Source organism: Carassius gibelio, chromosome B20 (assembly GCF_023724105.1).
Source record: "Carassius gibelio isolate Cgi1373 ecotype wild population from Czech Republic chromosome B20, carGib1.2-hapl.c, whole genome shotgun sequence".
Taxonomy (NCBI): domain Eukaryota; kingdom Metazoa; phylum Chordata; class Actinopteri; order Cypriniformes; family Cyprinidae; genus Carassius; species Carassius gibelio.
Genome location: NC_068415.1, coordinates 9,026,687 through 9,053,829, shown reverse-complemented (window position 1 = coordinate 9,053,829; position 27,143 = coordinate 9,026,687). Strand labels below are relative to the sequence as shown.

The 27,143-nt window shown below is 37.1% G+C and overlaps 1 protein-coding gene across 19 annotated transcripts in view; it reads left to right on the top strand.

Annotated features, from left to right (window-relative positions):
* pde4dip (phosphodiesterase 4D interacting protein) overlaps positions 1–27,143 on the top strand; it is a 59,795-nt gene that overhangs the window by 16,896 nt on the left and 15,756 nt on the right. For 6 of the 19 annotated variants that reach the window (XM_052585926.1, XM_052585928.1, XM_052585924.1 and 3 more), the window contains exons 1-13: positions 17,591–19,371; positions 20,964–21,101; positions 21,263–21,382; positions 21,698–21,787; positions 21,921–22,289; positions 22,396–22,500; positions 23,045–23,182; positions 23,266–23,445; positions 23,531–23,725; positions 23,817–24,095; positions 24,171–24,290; positions 24,421–24,490; positions 26,425–26,540. In XM_052585926.1, coding sequence (XP_052441886.1) covers positions 18,211–19,371; positions 20,964–21,101; positions 21,263–21,382; positions 21,698–21,787; positions 21,921–22,289; positions 22,396–22,500; positions 23,045–23,182; positions 23,266–23,445; positions 23,531–23,725; positions 23,817–24,095; positions 24,171–24,290; positions 24,421–24,490; positions 26,425–26,540 — 3,081 coding nt within the window. In that variant the 5' untranslated portion in view covers positions 17,591–18,210. Of the gene's footprint in view, positions 1–8,494; positions 8,831–12,268; positions 12,346–14,942; positions 15,067–15,273; positions 15,438–15,529; positions 15,687–16,442; positions 16,491–17,589; positions 19,372–20,963; positions 21,102–21,262; positions 21,383–21,697; positions 21,788–21,920; positions 22,290–22,395; positions 22,501–23,044; positions 23,183–23,265; positions 23,446–23,530; positions 23,726–23,816; positions 24,096–24,170; positions 24,291–24,420; positions 24,491–26,424; positions 26,541–27,143 lie in introns of those variants that run through there. The other 13 variants (XM_052585937.1, XM_052585933.1, XM_052585934.1 and 10 more) reach the window with 6 other exon arrangements.

Here is a 27,143-nt window from a genome sequence, read left to right as displayed (position 1 = left end):
TGACTGCTCTCTTTGTTTCTCAGCTTCGTTTGATTCGAAGCAACTTTCCCAATCATGTTAAGCAGAAGTAGAGAGAAAACAAAGAGAGTTCGAGGGGAAATTGTGTTGTACGTCACACATGGACAATAGCATCCAATGCAAAAGTCCATGACAATTGGCAGCGGTTTTCAGAGCTGGTTGAACTTGATCCCATAATTTAGTCTCACCATAAACACGCTGAATTAAAGGCAGAGTTGGTCTTTGAAGTGTGATCGAAAAACCAGTGTTTTATTTTGCTTCTTCCAAACAGAATTCAGTCTGTAACATAAAATGCTCGCACAGAGGAGGTCTCCTTCGCTGTGTTTACGGTTTTGTTCAGGAAAAATGCCTCACTGGATAGCTTGTGACCCAGTAGTCAATCTCAGTCGCTTTTTGTTGTACTTCATTTAGGAAGGCTGGTATGATCACAGTGACTTGATTTGTTTTATAGTGACTTTTATGTTACATAAACATGATTATTCCTTCGCTAAGTGATTTTTCATTTGAGATTAGATACTTCTGTTAGACATAAGAAGATGATTGCTTGTTTGTTATTCAGCTACAAATGGCAGAATCTTGTCGATATAGCAAAACAATACAGTGACAAGAAGCTCATAGTAGAACAGCTTTGAATGTGAAACAATTTTTTTAATTAATTAATTTCATTTATGTTATTTAATGCTTCACACTTGTTCTTGTTTGATTACATTAAGTTGTCGCATCAGGACAATATTTTCCAGTTTTGACGTCAGTAATGCTAAATGCTATAAGTTTGTTTATGTCTGTATACATTTATTTAGTGCATTTCAATCAATAATGTAGTGCAGCATATTAAAACAATATTGTTGGAGTTGGTACATTTTTTATTGTTTTAGAAGGTGTCTCTAATGCTTAAAAAGGCGTTTAAAATAACTTAAACATTTAAAATAACTATTTTCTATTTTTAGTATATTTTAAAAAGGATATTTTCAGCATCATTACTGAAGTCTTTAGTGTCACATGATTCTTCATGATTCATCATTCTAATATGCTGATTTGTTGTTAAAGAAACATTTCTTCTTATCATTGTTTGTTGTGCTGCTTTATATGTTTGTGGAAACTTTAATAAATTATTATAGGAATCTTTGATAAAACAGAAAAAAATGCAATTATTTGAAACAGAAGTATTTTGTAGCATTATACTGCAAATATCTATGCTGTAATTATTAGTTATTGCATCATTGCTAAATTAAAGTATTTCTTTTGAACGGTAGTGTTCTTTTAAAAAAAAAAAAAGTTAATAAAACTAATTGTAAAAAGTCAATCATCATACATAATAAGTAATATAAAATGAAGAGGAAAAAAAGTGGTCTAAAGTTCAGTGTTTCCTATTCTAAATGGTCCCAATATTTGACCTTCACCGGCTGAATAAGTTGCACCTGCCTGTAAATCTCGGGGATAGCTGAAGCCTGCTGTAACTTACCTGCACCTACTGCTTTTTTTCTCCATTCCTCTGTTTCCACTAGAGATGTTGAGTTTACTTCCTCCCCTGGCAGGAACTCAGAACTCACACCACTGAATGTGTTTTGAAGGATGACATGAGATGGATAGAAAGCGCAATAACAGCGAGAAAGTGCCAGGCTTTAGATCTTCTGCTTGGCACAACTTTATATATTTCAGTTTTCCCCGTAATTCGCCGTATCTTTCTCTCATATACTTCTTTTTCCTCTTAGGAATGGAAAAAATATGACCAATGTGGCATAGAAAACCATCAACACCTGTTCTGCCTGCAGCTTTCATATAGCAGGCCTAATTTTAAAGCATGTTATCACATGTAGTTTAGAATCAGTTATCATAAGATTAGGAAAAGTCATTGAGTATTAAACCAATATTAAGTATGTTTAAAGTTAGCAAAAGGGCCTTGGGGTCTCCCAGACATCAAACATGAACATGAGGCTTAAATTATAAGATGTTCTTGAAGAACCAGAGGCTCGCTTCACTCAGCATGATGAATTGATCCCTGTTTTCTCTAATGGCTTTATGTTGTTGACTGTGGAGCTAAGCCTTTCTTTAAAACTCAGATTACTGTCCTTCCTTTTATTACTGAAAACAGATGTGGAAATATTGAATCGATTTCTGTCAGAAAGTAATATGTGCTGCCATCGAAGAGATGATGTATGATGTATTTCCTGTGAGTCACAGCGAAGAGGCTTGACATTAATTGTAATTTAGCGAAAGGAGGAAAGATGTGAGTAAACAAATTAACAGACAAATATGAGATATGAGAATATGTCTTCTTGTGCAGTTTGACCATTTTGCAGCCGTTGTTGTGCTGAAGCCTGAAACGAAGCCTAGTGCCTCAGCGGGAGTTTTGGTCTGCTGCGAGAGGTTTGGAGCTCAACGCTGAGAGCCATCCTTCACACTCCATGCCCAGAGACGTCCACATTTCCCCGGGTAAAATATCACAAGCCGGCAAGGGCCGGGGAACTTCGGCTGGAGCATCAGATCTTTGGCCAAGAGGCTCTAGTCTGGTATTCAGTGTCAAGCTGAAAAGTAATCTCACTGTTAAAATGTGTGGTTTGGATGCGTAAATGGCACCAGGATGTGATGTTCTGACTTCATTTCTTCTAGAAGTTAGTGCAAAGAAAGCAGCTGGAAACCAACTGAGCTGTGCAGTATCTTGTGCAGTAATATTCTCTTGAAGGTTGGAATGTTTTTAGGGTCTTTTTGGTTTCTTAGCCTACGTACCGTTCAAAAGTGTTTTTTTTAAAGAAGTTTCTGTTTTTATTCTGCAAGGATGCATTAGTTGATCAATACTGAGAGTAAAGACTTTTACAATGTTACAAAAGATTTTAAATAAATGTTCGTTTGAACTTTCTGTTCATTCTATTCTACTGTAACGGACCTGGTTTGTAGTCTTCTGTCCGTTCGCCACCAAAATTTGCCTGTGCTTTACATTGACTCTTGTGCCACACAGACTGTCACAGATCACCCTGGACTACAGTTACCACAATGCATCTTACTGATTACACACATCTGAGCCCAATCACAAGTTCTACAAAAGGCTCACTCTCTTGCTCATCTGGGCCTAGTGTTGTAAGCGTTTAGCGTTAAGTGTTTGAGAACGTTAGTTACTTTTTTACTTTTTAGTTTCCCTGCCTGAGTTTCATTCCATGTCTCAGCCTTAGTTCAACAATTCTAGTTCCCTGCCTTAGTTCCTAGTTCCTAGTCTTAGTTCTACTATTCTAGTTATGGTCTTAGCTTTAGTCTTATCATTCTAGTTTCATCCCATGCCTCAACCTTCTGCCAGCCTTAGTTTTACTCTCTAGTCTTGCCCCTGTTGGAGATTGTCTACCCCTTGCCTGATCATCGCCTGGATACAGATGACCCCATTGGACTACCCTATTGAATATTGTTTACAGATCACAGATCCACATACACCTATTCATCACTCTTCGTCTTGTCTCCTATGTTCCTGTTTGTCGCTGTCTGATCTTAGCCTGTTTTATCATGTGGTATAATAAAGCTTTGGATTTGGATCTGTATTTTAGAATAATTTCTGAAGGATCATGTGACACTGAAGACTCATAACAGAAACAAATGACTTTTTAAAACATTAAAATAACTATTATTTTAAATTGTAATAATTGTAATTCACAATATTACTGTTTTGATCATAAATGCAGCCTTGGTGAGCAGAAGAGACTTCTTTTAAAAACATTTTAAAAGTCTTACTGACTTTTGAAGGGTGATATAGCTACTCTGAACATTTTCATTCTGCGACAACTGTTTACCTTTACCTTTGCACTGGGCATTGTTTGTCCTATTAGCTCCTGGGTGTTAGTTCCCAAGTCAAATTTGCCTCATAAATGATGCCTGTTCCTCCAATAAACTGTTGAAGTCAATAAGAGGGATCTCAATTTTTTTCACAAAAATGTAGTCCCCACTGTAGGGGGCCAGGGTACTGGTTTGAAAACAGAACCTGCTCTCTGTATAGCAGTGTTGGAGTGTGTGTTTCATATGTACGTGTATGGCTTTCTTGTTTTCTGGGAGTGCTTGAGCTTGCGTGTTAGACCCGGTGGGCCTGGCATAGACTGTGGAAAAGCTCTCCCCTCGCCTCAGTATGATGCTGGCAAACAGGCTGAGGCTCTACTGTACACGTACCACTAGCACCATCCTGTGCCATTGCATCTGGAAATTATTTACCAATGAGAGAAGAAGAGGGGGAGTTGTGAATGGAAAAGAAACAGAGGTTGCATAGGGGGAATTGAAAAAGGTTTGAAAAACCTGTATGACCTTTTTATCTGACATTGAAATCAAAATATCCATCATCAAATTGATTCACATGACTCTTATGCTATATTTCAAGTCTTCTGAAACCATAGGGTACCTTTATGTGAAGAAAAGACGAAAATTAAACGACTTTCTACTTCTATGGAACAGAAAAGATGTTTTGAAGAATATTCTATGTCCAAGCAATGAAAAAACTATGGAAAAAATGGACTTCACAGAATTTCTTTATTCTTTAGTTTATTTAATGTGCATTTTCCCAATCTTCTTTTGTTTTCCTCAGAAGAAAGCAGTAAATGATGACAAAATGAAAAATTTTGGGTGCACAATCTGCCTAACTCGCATATTAACTTTTTTGCATTTCACTAATTGAGAAGAATTGTTTTAGATTTGTATTCATAAAACAATAGCATGAATTCAATTCAAAGAGAGATTCCCATCCGCCTCTCTTCCATCCATCTTTTCCGTCTCCATGGCAACAAGAAGGATGTCCTGTGGAATTTGCTCTGAAATCTAGGCCTCTGTAAGATCAGCTTCAGAAAACCCTCTTAAAGGCAGAAAACCCATGAAAATGCAGTAACAAACTGTTATTGTGCTATTCCTTCAGACGTAATGTGACTCAATGCAATCATTACATAGGATGATACAACGGTAGTTGTAGATTCTCGTCTGTGTAGAGCGGAGTGGCCATGACTGTTGATTTTCTGCTTGATTTATGTCAGTGTTAAATAGAGCACAGGCTCTGAGCTCTCAACCCTCTCAGGCTTAGCCTGTCAGGCTGAGTTTCACACAAACACATCAGCCATGTGCTTCGGTCATCATAATTACAAGATTCAAATAAACACAGAAATGGTCCAAAATAATTGATGTCTTTATTGAACTGTAAAATTGTAGTTTAAATAATTTGTTCTGGATTTAATTTATATCAGATGAGAGCCGTAGCAGGAATTCAGCATGTTTATAGCACATCAGGCTGTTTAATATGTTTTTATAGCATTATCTAAAGGCATTTCCCCATTGAGCCCAAAGACCACATTTGCTGAGAGCTTGCTGCCTTGTATCATTTATAATTTAATAGCTGAAATATTTCACGACATGAAGGGTTTCAGAATTGGTTTGCCTCATTTTATGCTTTGTTTGTGTGTGTATTTGTAAGCGTATTCATTGCATATTGTCCCAGAGAAAAAGTTTTTTCTCAGCAGTTGCTCAATTATTGATTGTAGAATTATGAAAGGAATTATTATAGGACATAAATCAGTTGGTATTATGCCAAATTTTGACTACTTTTACATTTAGATGTCGTTTGCAGTCACCTAACACTCAAAGTTAATCTTTGAATTAATATCTAGATCAATCTTTATTTTACATACTGTACATTATAATGTTTTGATGCCTAAATTCATTTTTCATATTTAAAATGATTGACTTTGGTTCATTTTATTAAACAAAATGGTATATATTTATACACTACTGTTCAAATGTTTTTGGACCAAAGCCTCTTATGCTGAGATTGTATTAATTTTAACCTAAGGATTCTTTGATAAATAGTAAATTCAAAATTTTGAAACATTAAAAAAAAAAGAGTCTATTCGACCCCAAACTTTTGAATGGTACAGTAATAATTGGACATTTGTTAGTCATTGGCTTTTACATTAAAAAGTATTTTTAGCTTATTTTGTATTAGCCTATAGAAATTTGAAGGTGATGCATCAGACTTGTAACTATTTTTCTCAAATGAAATGCAGCACAATTAAGCAAAAGTCTCCATTTGTTCTTCATGTAATCTTACTGCTGTCTGTGAGAAACAATTGGGCTTACAAAGTGATATCGTTTGTTAATACAAAATGAAAACGAGAGATGAAATCATTTGTGTTTGTGTCTTTTGGCACCGTGTCATCTTCTCACATTACGTTACAATCTTTAATCCATTTGTCACTGCAGTATTCTGCAAAAAAAAAAAAGCCTGCTGGATACTGATAAGACATGAGAGAAACGAAGCAGCATTTGGGACTCAGAAAGTGAGTGTCTGACACCGGGCACCATGGCAACGTTAAACCGTCTACAGTACATGTAAATGAGGGAGACACAGAACTGTTCATGAATGCATTCCTGCACAGAAACAAGAACGACCCTGGCTTTATTAGATGCGCTTCATTGCAAACTCCTCATTTCTTTTATAGCTCTTCTGTTGTTTTTTTAAGTCATTGTAACCAAAGCAAGATGAATTTGATTAATAAGGCTTGGATTTAAATGAACTGTGAGTCTGGGAAATATCACAGGACCTGCTGACTGAGGTTCTGTGTTTGTTGCTCATTGTCTTAATACCTAGTTATTATAATGATTAATGGCTTCTAGTAATGATTAATATATACTTTCATTCCTAATTTCTAACCAGAACTCCATATCGCTTGTTGAGTTTGTCATCTGGTATTACTTTTATGGCAGACAAATCCCTTCATTTGCATTTTTTCGCCATGTGTAATCCTTTAAACGACTGTTTCAAAACCAGTTCCCATTAACTTGCTCATAATATCAAAGCAGTCAATAACAGTCAGTCAGTCAGTCAGTCAGCACTGGAGATTGCGTGCATATGAACCTCGGTACAATACACAGAAGCTCACTGTCTTTGGTCTTCTCATGTCAGACCTCTGCCCCGGTCAAACAGTGACAGAAAGACAGAGTCCAGACGCCGATGTGTCTCTTTACAAACATGTCAAACCTCCCATTTTCCCCCCACAAAGGAAAACCTCAGACCTGCAGAACTCAAGTTCCCTCGCTGACAGAATGAGAAACGCAATCATTTATGTAATCCAGTCCCACTGCCTCTAACAAAGTCAAATGCATTTGTCGGTAAGACTGAATCCAGATTTTAAAGAATAGGGTTTGCCTTACATTTAAATGACCTATAAATTTATATATCCCCTAATGAGTTTTTAGTGGGCTCCAGTTGTCAATCCTAGTCTTTGAAGTTTAGTCTGCTGTGCTTTTGTGCATATGAAATTTCCCTTTGTAATGAAATCAATCATATTCAGCTTCCCTTATTTAAGCGATCTATTGATTTGTGCAGTAATTTTTCAAAACCAAAAACAATTTTTGATGCTTGAATGGTGAACCACAGCCGGGAACAGAAGGCAGAAGCTCCCAACAGAGATGCATATAGCATGTGGGCCTTTTTTTTTTAAGAGAGAGAAATAGTGAATGTATTTCCAAATAAGTGTTCAGCTGGTTAATGTTGGTTGGGGTTCGAAGGGGCTGTTGTTGGTAGTCCAGAATTCCTCAGTGACAGCTGGTATAGAATACCCAAAATAACCTTGAAAAGTCCTGAGTCTTACTAAAGCTCACTTTCTGCAGAGTTAAGAGCCATACTGCCCTCCTATGGTTAAAATACATTAACAAATAAACATAAAGTGCATATCAACATGTAAGTAAATGTCTTAGTGGGTAATTATTGTTATTCATATAAAGGATAACATATTAAACTTATGATTTTAAAGATGTGAATGTACTGTTCAAAGGTTTGGGGTCTGTACGATTTTTAAATGTTTAGTTATGCTCACAAGGGCTGCATTTATTTGAGAAAAATGCAATCAAAACAGTAATCTTGTGAAGTATCATTGTAATTTAAGGTAACTATATTTTCTATTTCAATGTATTTTCAAAAGTAATTTATTCCTTTGATAGCAAAGCTGACTTTTTAGCAGCCATTAATCTAGTCTTCAGTGTAACATGATCCTTCAGAAATCATTTTAATTAGAAAGTTAAAAACAACTGAGTTTGTGTTAAAATACAAATCTTTATTAACATTATAAATGGCTTAAATGTCCGTTTTGGTCAATTTTGATCAGTTTAATGTTTTCATTTACGTCTTGTAAAACGAAAAACTATCATTAAGAAACATTTCAGATGTTTCTTATTTTTTTCAAGCATATTCACATTCATACTGAAGCTCACAGCAGTTTGAGAGAAACTAGAGGAACAGGTTTGTGTTAACTGTAAATCCAGTTGAATCTAGTTGAATGGAATGAGCAGTCAGTGATTTTTAGCACATAAGCCTTCTCTTCTATTTTTTTATTATCCAGATCAGTTAACACATCAAGTATGCCTGTGATCCTTACAGAAAATACTCCTGGTTGCTGAAGTAAAAAAAGACCCCCATATCAATTTGACACCCACTCCTTCTGCACACACCATGCATGGGGGTAGACCCCTTTCAGGAGGAGGACCCTTAGTGTGTCACTTGCAGTTCATGTTGATGTTGTTTGTTCTAGTATTAGAAAACCTACTACATCTTAGTTGGCTTGTTTTAGATATTTTTATTTGCAGATAAAGAGAGCGTGTGATTTAGACAGTATGGCACAGGTATGAGGGGTCTGAGAACCCCAACGTGACAAGAGCGGTCATGTTTAACGGCTACCGTACTATTTCACAGCACCTCAATGACCTGAAGAAGGAGAACTTCAGCCTCAAGCTTCGCATCTACTTCCTGGAAGAGCGTTTCCAGCAGAAATTTGAGGACAGCAGCAGTGAGGATGTCCACCGCAGGGTGAGTATCACTGGGCTACTGTGAATAAAGCTGTTGACATGATTGTTACCTTGAGGGAAAGTTAACCAATTCATTTTGTTAACAAATTCTTAACCAATTATTCATCACAAATTCAAACAATAAATGGAAAAAGCATAAATTGTAAAAAGTAACAAGCAAAAATATCAAACCATTGTTTTATCCAACAAATATTGTGATTAATAAATGTGTAGAATAAATGTATAACATTTGAAACATGATTGCTGTCACTAAATTTCCTGTTTTAGTACAGTTTCTTTGTGTTATAGTTGACGATAAGCATTTGCACAGGTATATTATAGTACTGCAGCATATGTTTTGCTGGCTTGGCAAATGCAAAGGACTAAAATAGCCTGCAGACCGCCAGTCATCTATACATTTGTAGTGCACAACAACTGCAGCCTGGAAATGTGGCTCTGTTTAAATAAACAACATTAATGTGGATCAGCAGTCTGCTGCAGCTGTCACAAACTGACTATCAGCACTGGAAAAACTGGATTATGGGTAGAGGGTTAGACTGGATGACTCTGGTTGAGTCTGGTTACTGTTAGGAAGTAAAGGTGACACTGTCTAGCAGCTGTTGTCCATATTCTAATGTCCCCTAATATACCAGTATGAAACACACACACAAAAAATTTTTTTATCACTGTTTAAACTTATTGTTATTGCATGTAGAGTGAAAGTCTGAGATCACATTGAAATCTGTGATTATTAAATAAAATAAACAAAATGTAAAATAGAAGAATTTTCATTAGCAATCCTAGACTCTATATTTATGCATCACATAAGTTTATACATGGAGGCCCTTTATTCCTGTGGTGCATGGATCTAATATTTATGCAAGTGTAAAATTTTTATTGTAATGAAAACCACACTCTTACAGCATACATGATCCAACAGTCTTCAGAGAAGAAGTCTTCAGAGACTTGAATTAACATTATAATTAGTGCTGTCAATCGATTAAAAAAAATTAACTAATTAATCGCACAATTTTTTAAAATTAATCGCGATTAATCGCGATTAATCGCAATTAAAAGACTGAAACTTTTTGGATATGTAAATGTAAAATGTAAATAATTAATGTAAACTCAAGACAAAGAAACTATTTAAATTCAAAATATGATTGTTTATTGGAATTTTTGTTTAACTTGTAACACAGATTTTCTCATGTAAACAACATACCTGCAATAAACCATCAATATCCTCCAAATTAACTGTTGGCTTGAAAGCCATATTTATTACAGAAATAAAAACACAGGCATATAAGTACAATTTGAATTTCAAAACAATCAATGCCAATAAAAAACAAAAATGATTTCCATGTTCAATTCTAAGTGGACTGCAAAAAAAATTCCAAAGTATAGTCATTGCCAGTGCTTTAAGTGGGCCAGCACACACCGGTACTCAGTACCACCACTTCCAAATATAGCTCTTGAGCTTACTGCCACCTCTCCATGCGCCCAGAACGTGCTTGTAGCGTACCGGTTCGCTCATTTGGACATCTGTTTTAATAGAGGTTTTAATCTTTTACCTGCACTGCCGATTTTCAGAGCGCCCTTCACAATGCAAGCTTCCTAATTCATCCCACCCAGAGCAGAAACTACATTACCCATTCACCCTTAAGTTATACAAGTGAATAGCGCATGTGTCGCTTTTCCCACTGTTAAGTGTCAACAACTCAACGTGGCCGGAGAAGGTGTGTGAAACTCGTTGTGAGTTATACTAAAGCAAAATCTTGAGTATTTATTGTCTGATAAACATTAAAAACTGTCTGCGGAGGTTGAGTCGTTCTGCAGCCCCCGCTGGCTGCTCATTGGCTGCAGCATCTTTTTTCTAAGTTCTAAAAAAAATACCGTAGACGGCAAGGCACCAATTTAGATATTTAATTATCTAATTAATCTATAGCCTATGCACAAAGACAATATGATCTTTTTGTCCCCTTTTTGTTTTAAAGCTTGATGAAGAGAGAGAGCGCAAGTTGCTGCAGCTGCGAGGAGGACAGTGATGCACGCGCACAGAAGTGATTGACAGTTCGCGGCACTGTGTACAAAAAATACTCCGCTACACAATTATTTCATTATTTTCGTTTAAGCTTATTAACGTTAGCGTTACAGAAAGGTCTGATTTACGCACTGTTACAGTCATTGTTTTTTTTTTTTTAAACAATGACATTTGAGTTCATGATTTTAATGTTGCTGTTTCTTGTGGCAGACTGAATGAAGAGTAATGTTTCTTGTGGCAGACTGAAGAGTAATCCGGCAGAGTTTTATACTGAAACTTTCCGTCTAAAAGTCCTTCCTTGGTCTTATCCATATTTCTTTGCACGTTGAACACACATAGGCCACAACTGGAAATAAAAAAAACTGCAACCGCGTTAATTGCGTTTTTTTTTTTTAACGCGTTAAATATTTCAAATTAATCGAATGCGTTAACGCGCTAATTTTGACAGCACTAATTATAATTCATTTAGAATAATTAGATAAATGTGCATTTATGCACAATTGGAATTAAAATGGCACTGCTTAGCTGGTAACTCATACTCACAACTGAAGTTTGTGTGCAAACAAAGCCGAAAGATGCAGTATAGGTGCCAAAACTATGCTATTTTTGTGTCTGACCTTTTCAAATGAACCTGATAAAACAAATATTAGTCCCACTGACCCATATAGGCTACACAAATCATACTGAAACAACCGATACATGAAAGTGCTGTCATTTTTACTGGCAAACGTCCCTGAGGGTTATAATGGAATGTGTATGTATAATTTCAAAATCAAAAAAACAGTACACACACAAAGTACTAGGCACTGATCTCATGCCAGCTACACTGAGTATCTGGTGGTGAGAGTTTAAAAAAAAGTCTCTGTTGCTGTGGCCTGGTGCATTGTGGGAAGCAAAAAATAGAGAGGTCAGGTTTGAGTGCATGTCAGAGAGAGTGAAACAGCAGGTGGTTGGCGTCTCTTGTTCTATTTTAAGGTCTCCCCACACCCATGAGACTCCAACTGCACGTGCAGAGAGCTCACGCTGAGCTCTGCAGACTCAGCAGAGAAGATCCATGAAACATTTACAACTTTCTTTTTAAGATTTTTTATGTAGCATATTAATTGCATGTGACTATTTTCAGAAACAAGTCTGTAAATGTTGCATGAATTTCTAATGGAATATTTATTAAAGTTTATTATAAGCTTAAACAGATAAAAACAGGAAATGTGGTTGAATAGCATGCAAACTCGCACACTTTTCATGCTTTTTGAAAATCTAATTTTTGAATGCAATACATTCAAAAGCACAACATCAAAACATTTGTCTCCAGATCTTGCAATATAGAGCTAGTGTTGTTGTAAGAGGAGAATAAAATGTGACTGCAATGATTTTTTTTTTTTTTTTTTTTTTACATTTTTTAATCCCTTTCTTTTTCAGAACATTGAGCTGAAGGTTGAGGTTGAAAGCTTGAAACAAGATCTTCAGGAAAGACAGGAACAGCTTGACAAGGCCCTGTAAGTATCAAAAAACACAAATTTATTCTTTATATCTTTATATAGTTGCGGTTAACAGATTCTTTATATCTGTTACAGTCAGGCTACATTTACAGCAGAATATGGTTGTCAGTCAGTCCAAAGAGTTCAGTTCAGTTATTACAAAGTTTAAATATAATTTAAAGTATAGATGAACTACCCCTTAAAGTCTTACAGCTGCTGCCTTTTGAGTGCTGCTGTATGATTTAAAAATCATATTTCTTAGAAAATTCATGGTTCACCAACCATGTGAATGTAGACTTTTAGTTGTTAAGCTTTATAAGGGGGGACAAAATCATGCTATTGACATCATTATGTCTTTATGCAATTAAGAGTCCAGATAGTGAAGCCAAACATAATCTGGAAAAGAGTTAAACTGGCTAAAACAAGTCTGTGTTCTATGAATCTGTCTGTTCTTTAGTCTGGTGATCCTCTCTCTCACCCAGAATGCTGTTCTGCTGCCAACTAGCATAACTGCTTCTCATAGGCATGTGCAACTTATCTTGCTGACCTGCCAAATGCAAAAGACCAGAGTCCACTGCCAAGTCTGTGTTGGATGCTTATCAGGTTTGGGGGGACAGAGCAGAGTGTCATGATGCCCTTTAAAAGGTGACAAGGTCCTGTAACCCTTTTTGCTGATGGAGAGGATATTTGCTCCTTTTTAGATACAAATACATACATACATACTACAAAAGCTTTGGATCATTTTTTATTTTAATAGTTTAAAATATGATTTATTCCTGTTTACAGAGCTGACATATCATTCTGATATGCCGATTTAATGCTCAAGAAACTTAATATGTGGAACTTCTTGCTTACTATTTTTGTGGAATTTTAAATTTCTTCTAACATTGTAAGTCATGTCACTTCATGCATTCTCACTGAAAATTGTCAATTACCCCAAACTTTTGAATGTTAGTGTGTTCACTATACACAAACACACTTGCAACTAAAGGTAATTAATTCTCAGTAAAACACACGATGTGCAACTCAGTCCTCAAATTAGCGGTTTTGAGATTCATGCTTGACTTTTTTTATTGTACGGTCCAGTGGGAGTGTGTCAGTAATGTTTAAATTTACAGTAGAATGCATGGGCCTTCGGGGGATTACCTATAAATGAGAGCCCCTTCCTTTGTGTTATTCTTCAGGTGACATCATTGTTCGGTTGAAGGGCTGGTTGCTATGTGTCATTTCCATCACACAATCTGTCTGCCAGTGACCTGAGTCTCAGTCTTGACCGTCAAGCAAAAATTCCCCTCATAATTTCTCCTCATACCTTCCTCTAAACCATCGTTCCGAGTCTCAGGACTAACATTCAGTTCTCTGAGGGCTAAAAAAACAAGCAGAACTGAATGATATCACCTTCCAAGTTAAATGACTTGCCTGTAGGTTGTGATTACTAACACTAACTGATGTAGTGGCTGATCGGGACGATCGTTCAGATCACTCATTGCAGTAATGGATGTCCTGGCGCGGTGCAGTCAAAAAACCCAGAGGTGCCGTTTGCTTTGGATTGAACAATTACAGCAGGGTCAGTGCCGCAGCCATCATCACGTTCAAAAACAGCCCTGTTGCAATGAAACAAAGGAGTCTGGAAAAGCCGTTACGAGGTCCTTGAGAGCGTTCTAGGGTGAGAGGCTCTCATAGACACTCCAGAATACTTGAAGTGTCAGAGCAACACCCTTCACACACACAAAGACCTGCTAAACATATCCCAGAGGAGACATGAGCAAAGACTGTTACGACTCACCTTTGTGACTCACTTATTTTGTTTTAATACACTTTGGAGGATTGAAAAACTAAATGAAACACTTTTACAGAGTCTGAAAAGTATGTACTTAGGGACAAAGATTAACTAAATCAAACAGGACCACTCGATTCGCTATCACTCAATTTTTTCCTGAAGGACATAGATAAATCTACCCAAAACATGTTTGTTTTTTGTTTTTAAGTACAGTTTTTTTTTTTATCTAGAATTTTAGATTTACATTTTTTTTGATTGTTTTATAATTTTTCTATTAGATTTCTTATAATTATTTATAAATATATGTACATTATAATTATAATCTTAAATTATGAAATAATATCAAATAATAATAATCAGAACAAATACTGATAATAAATAGTGAGAATAATTATAAGAATCATTATTATCCTAGTCAGTTACTTTCTAGTGGTGAATTCACTTAACATTTGTGCCAGTTTAGGTGTTGTACAATTCCATTGTAAACTCCTGTGTCCACCAATTACAGGCCAGTTTAATCAGGTGCAAAATGCACTTTTCCATTTAATTTAAATCAAATAATTGTCAGTTGTTTCAGTGCAAACACACTTCCTTTCTATGTCACTAAGACTTATTATAGATTCAGTGTTGTTTGCCTTCTACAGTTTTGTTTAAAAAATGCAATAGTGTACATTTCAGTTGATCATGGAAGTAATTCACTAACTTAGAATTTAAGTTAACTCTGAGCTTTCAGACCAAAATCGCCCTTTTTCATTTGTATCGATGGATTTGTTATGACACATTCTTTCCGAATTGTTCACTAAAGCTACTTTGTTTGCATTGTGTTACTTCGCAGAAGCACAGCAGAAAGTCTGACCAATCAGAATGAGGTGGAGGTGCAGCGTCGATGTGAGGAGCGGCAGCAGGAGATCGGACACATGCAAGAGATTCTGGAGACCAAGATCCAGCTTCTGCAGGAGGTGCACATTGTGTTCTTATGCGTAATAAACTGACCTCATTACAATGAAATCCATATTTCCAGCATTAACTATTTGAAACGCTTTTGCTGTTCTTGGTTACTTATTCTTATGTGTTTTGAAGCAAATTCTGTTGAAAGAGACCAAATTCTTTTTTCAGTTTTGCATTTTATTTCATTGCATTCGGTTTTATGTCATTTTTGTTTTCAGGAGGCTCAACTGGCAAGAAGTGAAGCAGAAAAAATGGCTTCCCTGGCAGATTCAGAGTCCCAGCGCTTTTTGGCCCTAGAAAGGAGGATGATGATGGAAATGCATGGAGGGAATGAAATCTTGTCTGTCATGGCACAACATGAAGAGATGGCTAAGAAGGATAGGTAAACAGTGCAGAAAGTGTACTAAATGTTATCCTGAGATTTCTGAATGAAAAATAAAAAACAGTATCTGATGCCTCTTTGTTTCTGTTTAGGCTGATAGAAGAACTGAATGAAACCGTATGCAGGAGAGAGCAAGAGGCAGCCGATCTGAGTGCACAGAAGGACGCCCTTTCTGTAAAACTAGCTCAACTGGAAGAGCAAGTGCAGAGCCTTAACATTTCCCTCCAGCAGAGAGAGAAACACACACAGGTAGCGTGTATAATATCTCAAACGTTAAAATGCACACATAGATTTGATACTGAGCAACATTTTTTTAAATGTCACCCCACCTCTGCAGCAGCCAATGTGTCACAGTAATGCTTTTGGGCAAATAGAATACACACTCAAATCAATGTGATTGTGCATGCAATATCCAGCTGTACTGTATTCCTCAATGTGGTTAAAAGCCAGCAGCTAACTAGGTCACTTTGGCCTCTGGCCCCTATTCAGCCCCTAAAGGGAAAATAGGTTCAGATATCAGACTGTATTTATATACACATACACACACAGTCATGCCATTGCAAATAGGTCATGGCACCATGGCACATGCAGGAGTGATTCAATACTTCACCCAGATTAGTATATTTACAGTGTGGGTATAAATCACATACACAGGGAGATTTATATTAACTTTGCCTTAGATTCATATGCAAACTGAGACGTATAAAATTGTTAAAGCCTGTGTGTAGATAAACTTGTTTAACACTGTATAAACAATGAACTGAAATTGACCAAAACATGGGAATTGACAAATTCAAAGGAAATTGTTTAACCCTGCAAAGCCTGCTCAATCGCATTTGATACGCAAATGTCTAAGGCCTCTAAATTATCAATATGATCAACACTTTGCAGACACAATCTACTACATGCCTTCTGTAATCTTTTTCTGAATTTGCATTTTTAAACAGTGACATGACATGGCTTATTTTGTCAGGCAGCAGGCTACATAATTTTCTCTTTTTTTAGACTAGAAAAGAACTGGATCATGGAAAATGCAATACAGAGCAGATGCAAGTAAGATTTTTCTTCTATTTATGTTTTCTTTCACGTTAGTGTTTTTTAAAAAGTATTTGTATGTAATCTACAAAAATATCATGGAGGTTTAGCACATTCCTAATATAATACATGACTTTACCAGTGCGCTGAGAGCGACATCTAGCGACGGTTTATAGTCATAGCAGGCTGAAACTGCACGCCTGCACTCACATTTAAAAATGTACCAGTTGGTTCCTTCCTCGTATTTTAAATAACTTAATCCAAGCCTGTTTTACTACTATTTTCGTGTATTTTACTTTCATTTCTGCTCTTTTTAAATAATTTTTGTCATAACATGGAGAAAAAAAATCGTACAACAAAGTGAGTAAAGGAATGCAGTATTCACTTTCTTGTTTGACTTGCGGTTAGTTTTAAAAATAAACATTAAATTACATCACACTGTATAGTAATGAAAACTCCGTTAAGTTTACTGTCTCTCGGGAACTCCTTGCCATCACTATCACTGTTTGGCATAAACAATGAGATAATGCTACATTTGCTTGATTAGGATAAATATGTTTTTGATTAAGGACAGTCTGTGTTTTAGTGCTGTTATGGTGTTCTGTCTCCGTTGTATACATTCTAAAGACATTCGAATGAAAAATTCACACAGAGACGCCACACAACTGCCAAAATGTGCAAATGTCACCATAAAACATTCAGTTTTATCTTTCTATAATCAATAGAATAGCTCTTTCAGTAGCTCCCCCAATATTGAATATGATTACATCCCCTATATAAATTGTCATGATGGATCCATGTACGTCCGAAACAAATCACTTTCCCAGTTGCATTTCTTTGTTGGAAATGGAAATAAATATGTAAAGCAGTGTCATCCTTTGCTTGGCTTGTTCTCTATCTGATACCGATACCACTGCGTACATCGAGGGGTGATCGAAGAATTTACAAAAACACTGTTGACAAACAGTGGACGATAAAACGCGAATCTATAAGGCGGTTTAAATATAAGTGCGTGTAATTAAGTTAGTAACGGTTATAACGTTTTAAATAAGTAAGATGTATTGTTGAAACGAATGTTTAGGACACCCCTCTTTGTCCAGAAAATAGTACGAGCCATTTTTCCTGCCTCACACTTGCCACATCGTTTGCTGCTCCACTGTCTTTACATTGTGAGACCCGGTTACACTAAATACTGGCAGTCTCTAGTGTGGCCGATCGGGGACGGAATATGATATTATTTTCGTCTTCATTTCGGGTAGCGGTGGTTATATAAAAAGGACAGTCGGGCGGTGGGATTGATTTAAATGATGTCCTGTCATGTCGGCGTCTTTACAGAAGAGCGAATGAAACATGATCTGGAGCGCGAGAGTGAAGGACAAAACACGCATCTTTATTTCCGCTGACGAGCATCTCAACATTGAAATCAAAATCGACATTTATTCCCAGCGATATATCCTTTTAAAGAACAATCTGAAGGCCACACATAAAAGGATATAAAACAGTACAGCTTTAAGACTTAGTGGATTGACTGGAATTAATTAAAAGTGTCATATAATCAAAAAATAATATTATATTGCTGTTATATTTTGAAATTGTTAATTTTTTTAAATGTCTTGTTTTCCATTGCTGGCACTGGAGAAGAACTGAAATTTAGGAACTGTAAATGCCATGCAATTTTCACTTTCGCTCTTGCCACAAACTGCTTTAAAAAAAAAATTTAATTAATTGAAGATTTGTAATGTTGGACTCGAAGATGAAGGACGTGTGTCGCATCTGTGCAAGGGAGCTGTATGGTAACCAGCGGCGATGGATCTTCCACCCAACGGCCAAGCTGAGTCTGCAGGTGCTGCTGTCCTATGCATTGGGCAGGGAAATGACCCGAGACGGCAGGGGAGAGTTCGCCTGCAGCAAGTGCGCCTTCATGCTGGACCGAATGTACCGCTTCGACACTGTGATCGCCAGGGTGGAGGCCTTGTCCATTGAACGGATGCAGAAGCTCTTGTTGGAGAAAGACAGGCTCAGACAGTGCATTGGTGGACTGTACCGCAAAAACAACGCTGATGATTTTGGACTGGATAGCGGTGCTGCGGACTCGTCTGTAGTTGACTTCTCCAGGTTGGCTGAATCTGAATACAGTGCTCTACTGCAGGACGATCTGACATACTCTATCTATGAGTCCTGGGCTGAGCAAGGCGCTCAAGAGCAGGTTCAAGACCACCAATGCTCTGTTCACCATCAATGCCATGCTGCAGTGGATGCCACTTCAGGTCCCCGTCCCAGGAAGTGCAAAGGGTGCGCTGCACTGCGAGTGGCAGATTCAGATTATGAGGCTGTCTGCAAGGTTCCCAGGAAAGTGGGTCGGAGCACGTCCTGTGGGCCCTCCACACGGTACTCGAGTGGTGTTCTGGACAGCGCTGAGGAAACCGTCCTATCCGCTCCTCCACCAGAACCTGAACCTGTCGAGAACCGCCCCAGTGATCCAGAGCCAGTCGGCGTGAGTCCTGCCTCCTCTGTGGAGTCTTTGGACACCGCTGTAGATGTCACCCAAGAGTCTTATGCAAAAGTTCATCCTAAAACCTTGCAGGGAGAGTCTGAAGAGGAACGATCTGCTATCAAGAGGCCTGGTTCTGTGTGTGGACTTGATTTGGCTCTTGGCTTGCTTAAAAGCTTTGAATATCACCCTCTCCAGAGTCACAGAGGTAGTCGTATTCCTGTGCTCCTCAAACCTAATGCTACAGCTGTGGAGAGTCCTTACCCTCTGCTACAGGTGCCTCCCATTGGGATAGAGTGTCCCATTTCTCCTTCCAGCATCCAGCAGGAGCTTCAGCTTGAGTTGGCAGAAATGGAAGACCTGTGGTTAGATGAGTATGTGCAGTGCAAGCCATCGGGCCTTCAGAAGGTACACAGGAAGACCGAAGGATTCTCATAAAACCATCTGAATGAAGAAAAGGATAAATTTATAAGGGTTGTTTGAAAAGGATCTTTTGTGGACTGTCTGTACATAGTATATTAAGAAACAGGAAAGATGAATTTATAGAGCATAAACTAGATGAGTAGGTGAAGAACTCCCTCAGGCCTTTTTTCCTCCCAGAGCTCTCCAGCTCTCTGATTGCTTTTGATTACTAGGTTACCAATCATATTCTTAGCAATTCTTTCCTAGCAACTGTTGTTGTGAGCAACAGTGCTTCCTGCCACGGGCTACTTCTAAAGAGATCAATGTATTCTCACTCCTCTGATGAATACACATTGGCTCTATATTTACAAGATTTTTTTTTTTATACTTTTTTTTCAGCAGGGGTGAATTGAGTTGATTAAAAGTAATAGTAAAATATTTAAAATGTTGCAAAATAATTAAAATTTCAGTTTCAAATAAATGCTGTTATTTTGACATTTCTATTTGCAAAATAATTCTGTAAAAACAATTTTTTTAATGCACTGTTTAAACAAACATTAAGCAGGCAACTAATATTTTTCGCTTGAATTCCAAATCTGCATATTAGAATGAGTTCTAAAGGATCTGGAGTTAATAAAATTCACCATTGATTGGCTGCTAAAAAATTAAACACAGGAATAAATTGTATATTAAAGTATAAAACCGTTATATTAAATTGTAAAATAAAATAAAAATAATATAAATAAATACTTCCAGTAATTCTGATCAAATAAATGCACTGGTAAGCTTAAAAGATTTCTTTAAAAATACAATAAAACATCTTTCCACCCTTTTTTGAACAGTATTGTATATATGTTTAAAAACAGAATGAATGATATATGATATTTTTGGCAATATAATGTTTTTAATTTAATCCATTAATAGGTAATCACCAATTGTGTCAGTCCATGTGTGGATAGATAAAGCAACATGAGTAATCTGATATTTAGTTTTCACAGTCAGCAGTAATCACTGTATGCTACCATAGACAGGGCTCAGAAACATTATCCTTTAATTAATTGCTCTGCTACTATTGTGCTAGACTAACTTTTATATTTCTGCACTATAAAGTCTCTGTTTATTATAGAGACTCATTCATATTTATTATTATAAGAACGCATGTCAGTAAATAGAGAGAGAAATAATGTAAGTGAAAATGAAAAACAAGGAAGTGAATGGCATGCCGCGATGGAAAAATAGGACTTCCTGAGGAAGTTGTAGAGGCAGGCAATGGTCATAAGTGTTTGTTCAGCACTGCATGTGTCCTCTCACTCACAATTATACTTCTTTAGTGGCCGACTTAGATTCTATGCAAAGTATTTATTGATCCTGAAAACATGAAACAGAATTTGCAGAGTATTTAATTTATATAACATGAATACCGAGTAGGAAATAATGAAGGCTTGTTTTTTCATTGACTGTTGATCAGGGTTGCATTAGCAGAAAAGACGACTTGCATTTCAAATCAAATCACATTTTAATACATTTCTCTGTCTCTATAACAAGTAGCTGTAATCCTAGTGTTTTAACTACTTGTTTCTATGACCTGTCTGTTTCAGAGGTTGATTGAGGAGCAGCAGTGTCAGCTGGCAGAGTATGAGAACGCAGCGGGTCAGTGTGTGAGCGAGCTGCAGAAGGCCCAACAGCAGGTCCAGTCTCTCCAGACCAAGATCCGAGAGAGCGAGGCCAGTAATAAGGTACTGACGTCAAATGTGATGTTTCACCAGGCAACCGACAGTCATTTGACTGGCAAGTTACTATGATGTACTGTTGTTGCTAGGGTGTTGTTATGTCTCAGCAGGAATGAGAATCATAAACCGTCATTGTGCTGAGCTTCTTTGTTTGTGTGTCTGAATAGAAGTTACAACAGAGGTTCGGGGACATGGAAGGTGAACTACGCTCTCTCAGGGAAGCAGCATGCGGTCAGGAGAGAACAATACAGACCTTGAGTGACTCACTCAACACTAAAGACTGTGAGGTATGTCTGCCCTGAAAGATCAAAGCGCTCACTTGAATATCAGGCTTTCCTCCCACACAGTTTGGCTGTTGGGTTGTTAGTATAAATAGTAAAAAAAAAATGTTAAAAAGCTGATGACTTGATAAAAAATGACAAAACTTTTACATAACGTAAGTACTTTTTGCTTAATTTTGTTATATAAACATCTCAAACACCCGTTGATAGATTATTTCATTAGTGTGTAATTAAATCCATTTGCAGTCCTTAATTGATGACTAATTTTTTATAGCTGACATTCAGAATGTAGTAATGAAAAATCATATATTTTCATGCTAGATTACTGATCTCCACCTGCTTATTGAAGAACAGAAGGAACTTCTGCGCTCCCTGAAGCAACAGAACAATGATTACCAGCTTCAGCAGCAGGTGGGAATCCTCCTAAAATTGAAAGATCACACTCCTCCGAGTTTACTATTTATTGTCAAGTTCTGTTAAATGCGATGCTAAAAGATTTTAGTGACTATAGCTGGTTATTTCTCCCAACGGCTGGCTGGTGCAGGTGTCTGGAGTGGCTCCGAGTCGTCTGCAGGCTGATTTGTTGGACGTCCAGGGCTCTTTGTTCTCATCCCAGCTGGAGCTGCAGGGCCTTCAAAGGGCACAGCAGCAGGGCCAGAGGCGAGAAGAAGACCTGGCTCGTGCAAACCAGCGCCTGCAGGCTGACCTGCAGAGAGCCCTGCAACAGCACCAAGAGGGAGAAAGACACAACCAGGATCTACAGGCTGCTTTAGAGAAGGTTCGCCTTGAGGTACAACAGATGGAGGAGAAATGGAGAGACGAATGGAGACAACGAGAGAAAGAGGTCGAGGAAAGAGAGAGGACCATCCGAGAACTGAAGACCTCACTAAAGCATAAAGAACGTCTGATAGAAGTACGACATGCAAAGGACATTTTGATTATTAGACTTAGTATTAGTACTGATAGACTTTCTGTAAGTATGTTAATTTCTAATACGATGTACTCTTCTGTTTGAGCAGGACTACACTGAGCTGGTGGACGCTCAGAAAGAGCCTGTCGGGAATAGAGACAACCTCATCCACAAGCTCAAACAACGCATTCAGGAAAGAGATAGAGCACTGGAGGTACATAAACACACATCTACAAGCTTTTTGACCTATTTAACTGTTTTTAAATAGCTTTTTATACACTACAAAGTTTAGGGTTGGTTAGATTTATAATGTTTTCTTTTATACTCATGCATTTATTTCTTTACAAATACAGTATTATTGAGAAATATTAAGAGTTACGACTGTGTATTTTAATTTTATTTCTGTGATGACAGCTGAATTATTGTGTCTTGAAGCTCACATGATTCTTCAGAAATCACTTTAATATGCTAGTTCTTATAATTAGTGTTGAAAAACGTACTGCTTAATACTTTTGTGGATCCATGATATATTTTTTTCAGTATTTATATATTTTCAGCATTTATTTGAAATAAAAATATTAAACTAATTTGATTAGTTTAATGCTTCCTAGCTTAAATTAATTAATTTCAAGTATTTGTTTCTTTCGAAAAAGACCCAGTCTTTTGAATGGTAGTGTATATCATCATTTTTATTTTCTTAGAACTGCTGTTGTATATGAAATGTGCTATATCAGTAAAGTTTGCCTTACCTGTTTTAGAGAGCGATAGACGATAAGTTCACATGCATGGAACAGAAGGAAGATGAGGTGCATAAACTGCAGCTGCTGCTGAGAGAGAAAGAAAGAGACCTGGAGCAACTTCGATGTGTGCTGTCCAACAACGAGGAAACCATCACGGTATTGATGATACTGCAAAACGTATGAATATCAGCAATACATACCTTCCACGTCAAACTATATTCATGTGCTTATCTGTGCAGAGTCTGGAGTTGTTGCTGCGTGGTAAAAGTTTAGAGCTGGAGCAGGTGTGTGAGGCCTGGCGCAGTGCTCAGGGCGTTCAGCGTGAGAGAGAAGAGTCACACATACGCAGCCTGAGAGAAAGAGACACTTTGATCAGCCAGCTGCAGATGTCGCTACACACACGCACCAAAGAGGCAGAGGTGAACGCACACTTCAGATATAATGCACATGAGTGTTCTTTTGAACTCTTTAACTTCATTCCATCCAACATGCATCTCTCTGCAGGAGATGACTGCGGTTCTTCTCAGTAAGGTGTCAGTCGGGCCTGGTGAGGTGGCTGAGGAGCTCAAATCTCGGCTTCAGCTCAAAGAGCGTTTGTTCCAGGAGCTGCTGTCGGACCGCAGCAGACTGACTCAAGAGCATCACTCACAGGTCCAAGACCTGCTTAACACTATCAGTGCAAGAGAGCAGTACATCAAGGTGACTCTCAACCACTGACATGCATCGGAACACAATCTAATGTACCTCCTGAGCTTTAAGTCACTTTTTAACATCCCACTCAATCTCCCAGGATTCTGCAGGGCGTGTGGGTCAGGTGATGGCTGAGCAGACCGCTCGATTGCAGGAGCTGCGTAGGCAACTTGGGTCAGCCAACCCACAGTTGACTGAAGCAGACACACAGACTCTTCAGGATGAGCTCCGACTGACTCTCCGCAGAGAACGAGAGGCCCAGAACCGGCTTACCACCATGCACGCCACCCTGGCTTCCCACCAAGACCAACTCAAGACTCAGGCTTCAGATATAGAAGCTTTGAGCAGGACTATGAGCATCAAAGAGGAAATCATCAAGGTTTGTGTTTAGCCTTTAAATTTGAAAATGTTATGTTTCTGTCGGAGTGGCCATTTATTGACTTGATTTATTCAGGACTTGCAGATGCAGTTGGTGGATCCGTCAGATTTACCGTTGGTAGAGCGACTGACCCAAGAGCTGCAGATGCTGAGAGAGAAGGTGGAACATCAGGACCCCCCCTGCATTAATCACAAGGTAAGCATATCAACAAAATAAGGCTAAGTTTAAACGAAACAAATTGAATCCGCATTAAACTACATGACTTGTTTGGTGCTGTACGATTTCAGTTGTTTATACATATACTGTATGATTATTATTTTTTAAGCAGGCTGTTTTGGATCCTCTGGTGTCCATGGAAACAGGACAGGAGGCTAAATCCCATGCTGATTTTGGAGGTGGGGACAAGCTGCAGTTTGGTCTGTAATGTGGCCTCCCGGGCTGCAGAGGACAAATGATGCCTTGTGCATTGCATCGCAATTATAACTACTAGATAGGCATGTGCTGAGCTTAACAAAATTTTAAAAAGTAACAACTAAAGATTTGTGCATTTTTATTTATTTGAAGCCACTAGATTCTTGTAGATACTATTGTAATGAATTCTAACAACATTATGTGTACTTATATTTCATCTTACACGTGTGCATGACTTTTTTTTAATGTCCTATTTTATTTTCAGCAGTGTGCAATCGTTTGTATTTGAGCTCTTTTATTTTCTAATGTTCCATCTATTTCATTTAATTTATTAATTTAAAGCAGAAATAATCAAAAACCTTAATATATACATTTGAGGGCTACCAAAATTGAGTCTCGCGTCACTGTGTTTACCGTAGAAACCTGTAAGAAAAATGCACTGTAATACTACAGAATGAGTTTTATTGTATTTAACTGCTGCTGTGTTGTTTTAGAATGATTTATTGAGTAGGTTTAGAGCATATATTTAATATATGTTAACATAAGTATGTCTGCATGCAAAATAACTGATGTTTGTAGCATGTCATTTGCACTTAGCATTGAGCTGAATATACCACGTTACTGCCTAACTGATGTGATTATGGATATTTAAATAATATATGTGTTGTGCATATTTTTTTTTTTTTGTTTGTACCATGATCATTTTGACTCTCAGTAAATTATTTAATGAAATATACTGAATCAAAAGAAAAAAAACGTTGGGGTGTTGTGGTGAAAATGTGTTTATATATACTGGGACATTTTGGGCCTTTGGGCTGATCTTTTCTCTTCTATATCTTTCTCTTCTCTTTCCATTCTTTCCCATTTCCTAAAGTCACAAGCACAATTAATGCCCAAGTTTAAATGCTGCACATTAAACCTAACCAAACACATTTTATTAGTATCCGTTTATGATCCATAAAGTTCTAGAGATGCTGTTTTGGATACTACACAACATACATATTAGATCATTGCTCAGTGTTGTCCTGTGACACACAATCCAGAATAATACTGTAAATCACTCAAGGTTCTCGGATCTGAACAGAAGCCGGTCGCCGATTCGAATTAAATCTGTGTCATGAAATTGTCACATTATACTGTTCATTAGTATTGTAAATGCAGCGCACACTAAGCATTAGTTCATAATCTGATAGCATGTTAGCAGCTTCCCTTTTATAAAGCTTATATTTTAATATTCATTGAAAGTAGAACCTTGATGGCTATAAACAGCTCAAACGCTTTCTAGTATCCAGAGAAATTAGCTTGACGTTAGTCGTATACTTATTAAATTAAAATGTATGCATTAAGCAGACGCTTTTATCCAAAGCGACTTACAGTGCATTCAGGCTATCAATTTTTACCTATCCATAACATCTATACTTTCTTTAAATTATTATTTTATATATATATATATATATATATAACCTGCAGAATATATAATATACCACTGAATTTACAATATAGTACCCAAAATAGGCTTTTGGGGAACTTTTACAAATCATGTTAACTTGTACAGTAATGGAATGAATCCAGAAGTGGGCCGTGCTGCCACTCAGGAAATGAGGATTTTATCTATTTTCTCTGGCTCTTCCTGTCTTTCTGCTTATTTTTTATTTTTTTGTGTGTATACTGGTCTGAAGTATCAGTTTGTCACAGAGAGTCAGTATGGTCCTGGATTAGTTTGATTTTATGGTAGAATAGTCTGTGAATATGCTGCGGTTACTCAGAGAAGCCCACTGTCAGTAAGTTGAGCCTCATTAGAGTTTTATGTTCACTAGTCTCCATAGTGACACGTGCAACAGTAACATAGTGTCTGTGTGAGTGTGTGAATGCATTTGGGTGTATTTCAGTGCTAACAATGCAATACTTTTTCCTCTAGGTGTTACATCAGATGATGGAGAGGAGGATGATGAAGACTGCATTAGTGAGTTTGCGGACAGTGCAGAAGACGAGGAGCGCTCCAAACTGACTGCTCAGGCTTTGCTCATCGTGCAGGTATGACAACATGCTTAAAGCATAATGGTACTGCATTTATTTGGTCATAGTTAGAAATATATTTTGTATATGTAGGTTTATGTCTAAAGGTATAATATGTATATACAGCACGTTTGAAACATATTTAGATTTTATATTGAGGTTCAAAGATTTAGCTAACTATATAGTATACTGAAAAGAAAATAACCCAAATCTAAAAACCTATTCAGTTCTACAACCATGCTGACTAATACTATGCAATAATATTGGTTCATTTAAACAATGGTAATTCAGTGTATAATCTTATGAAGTGAGAGAAAAAAATAAAACATGTGTAAGTCAATATACATTTTTTTTAAAACATACTGTACAAAAGCATAAAATAACACAATGCAAACAAACTAATTCAAATAAATGTTTGTATTATTATTTTGAATTAGCGTTTATTTTTATGTTTTTATTTTTATTTGATTTAATTTTTAATGTTTATTTTTTAAATCTATTTTAGCTTCATGTTTTGCATTTGTCATTTTTATTGGTTTAAAAAAAAACATTTCCATAACTAAACATCTTTCTATGTCTTTAACTAAATAGTTTGTTTTATTTCAAATTTGATTTTAAGTT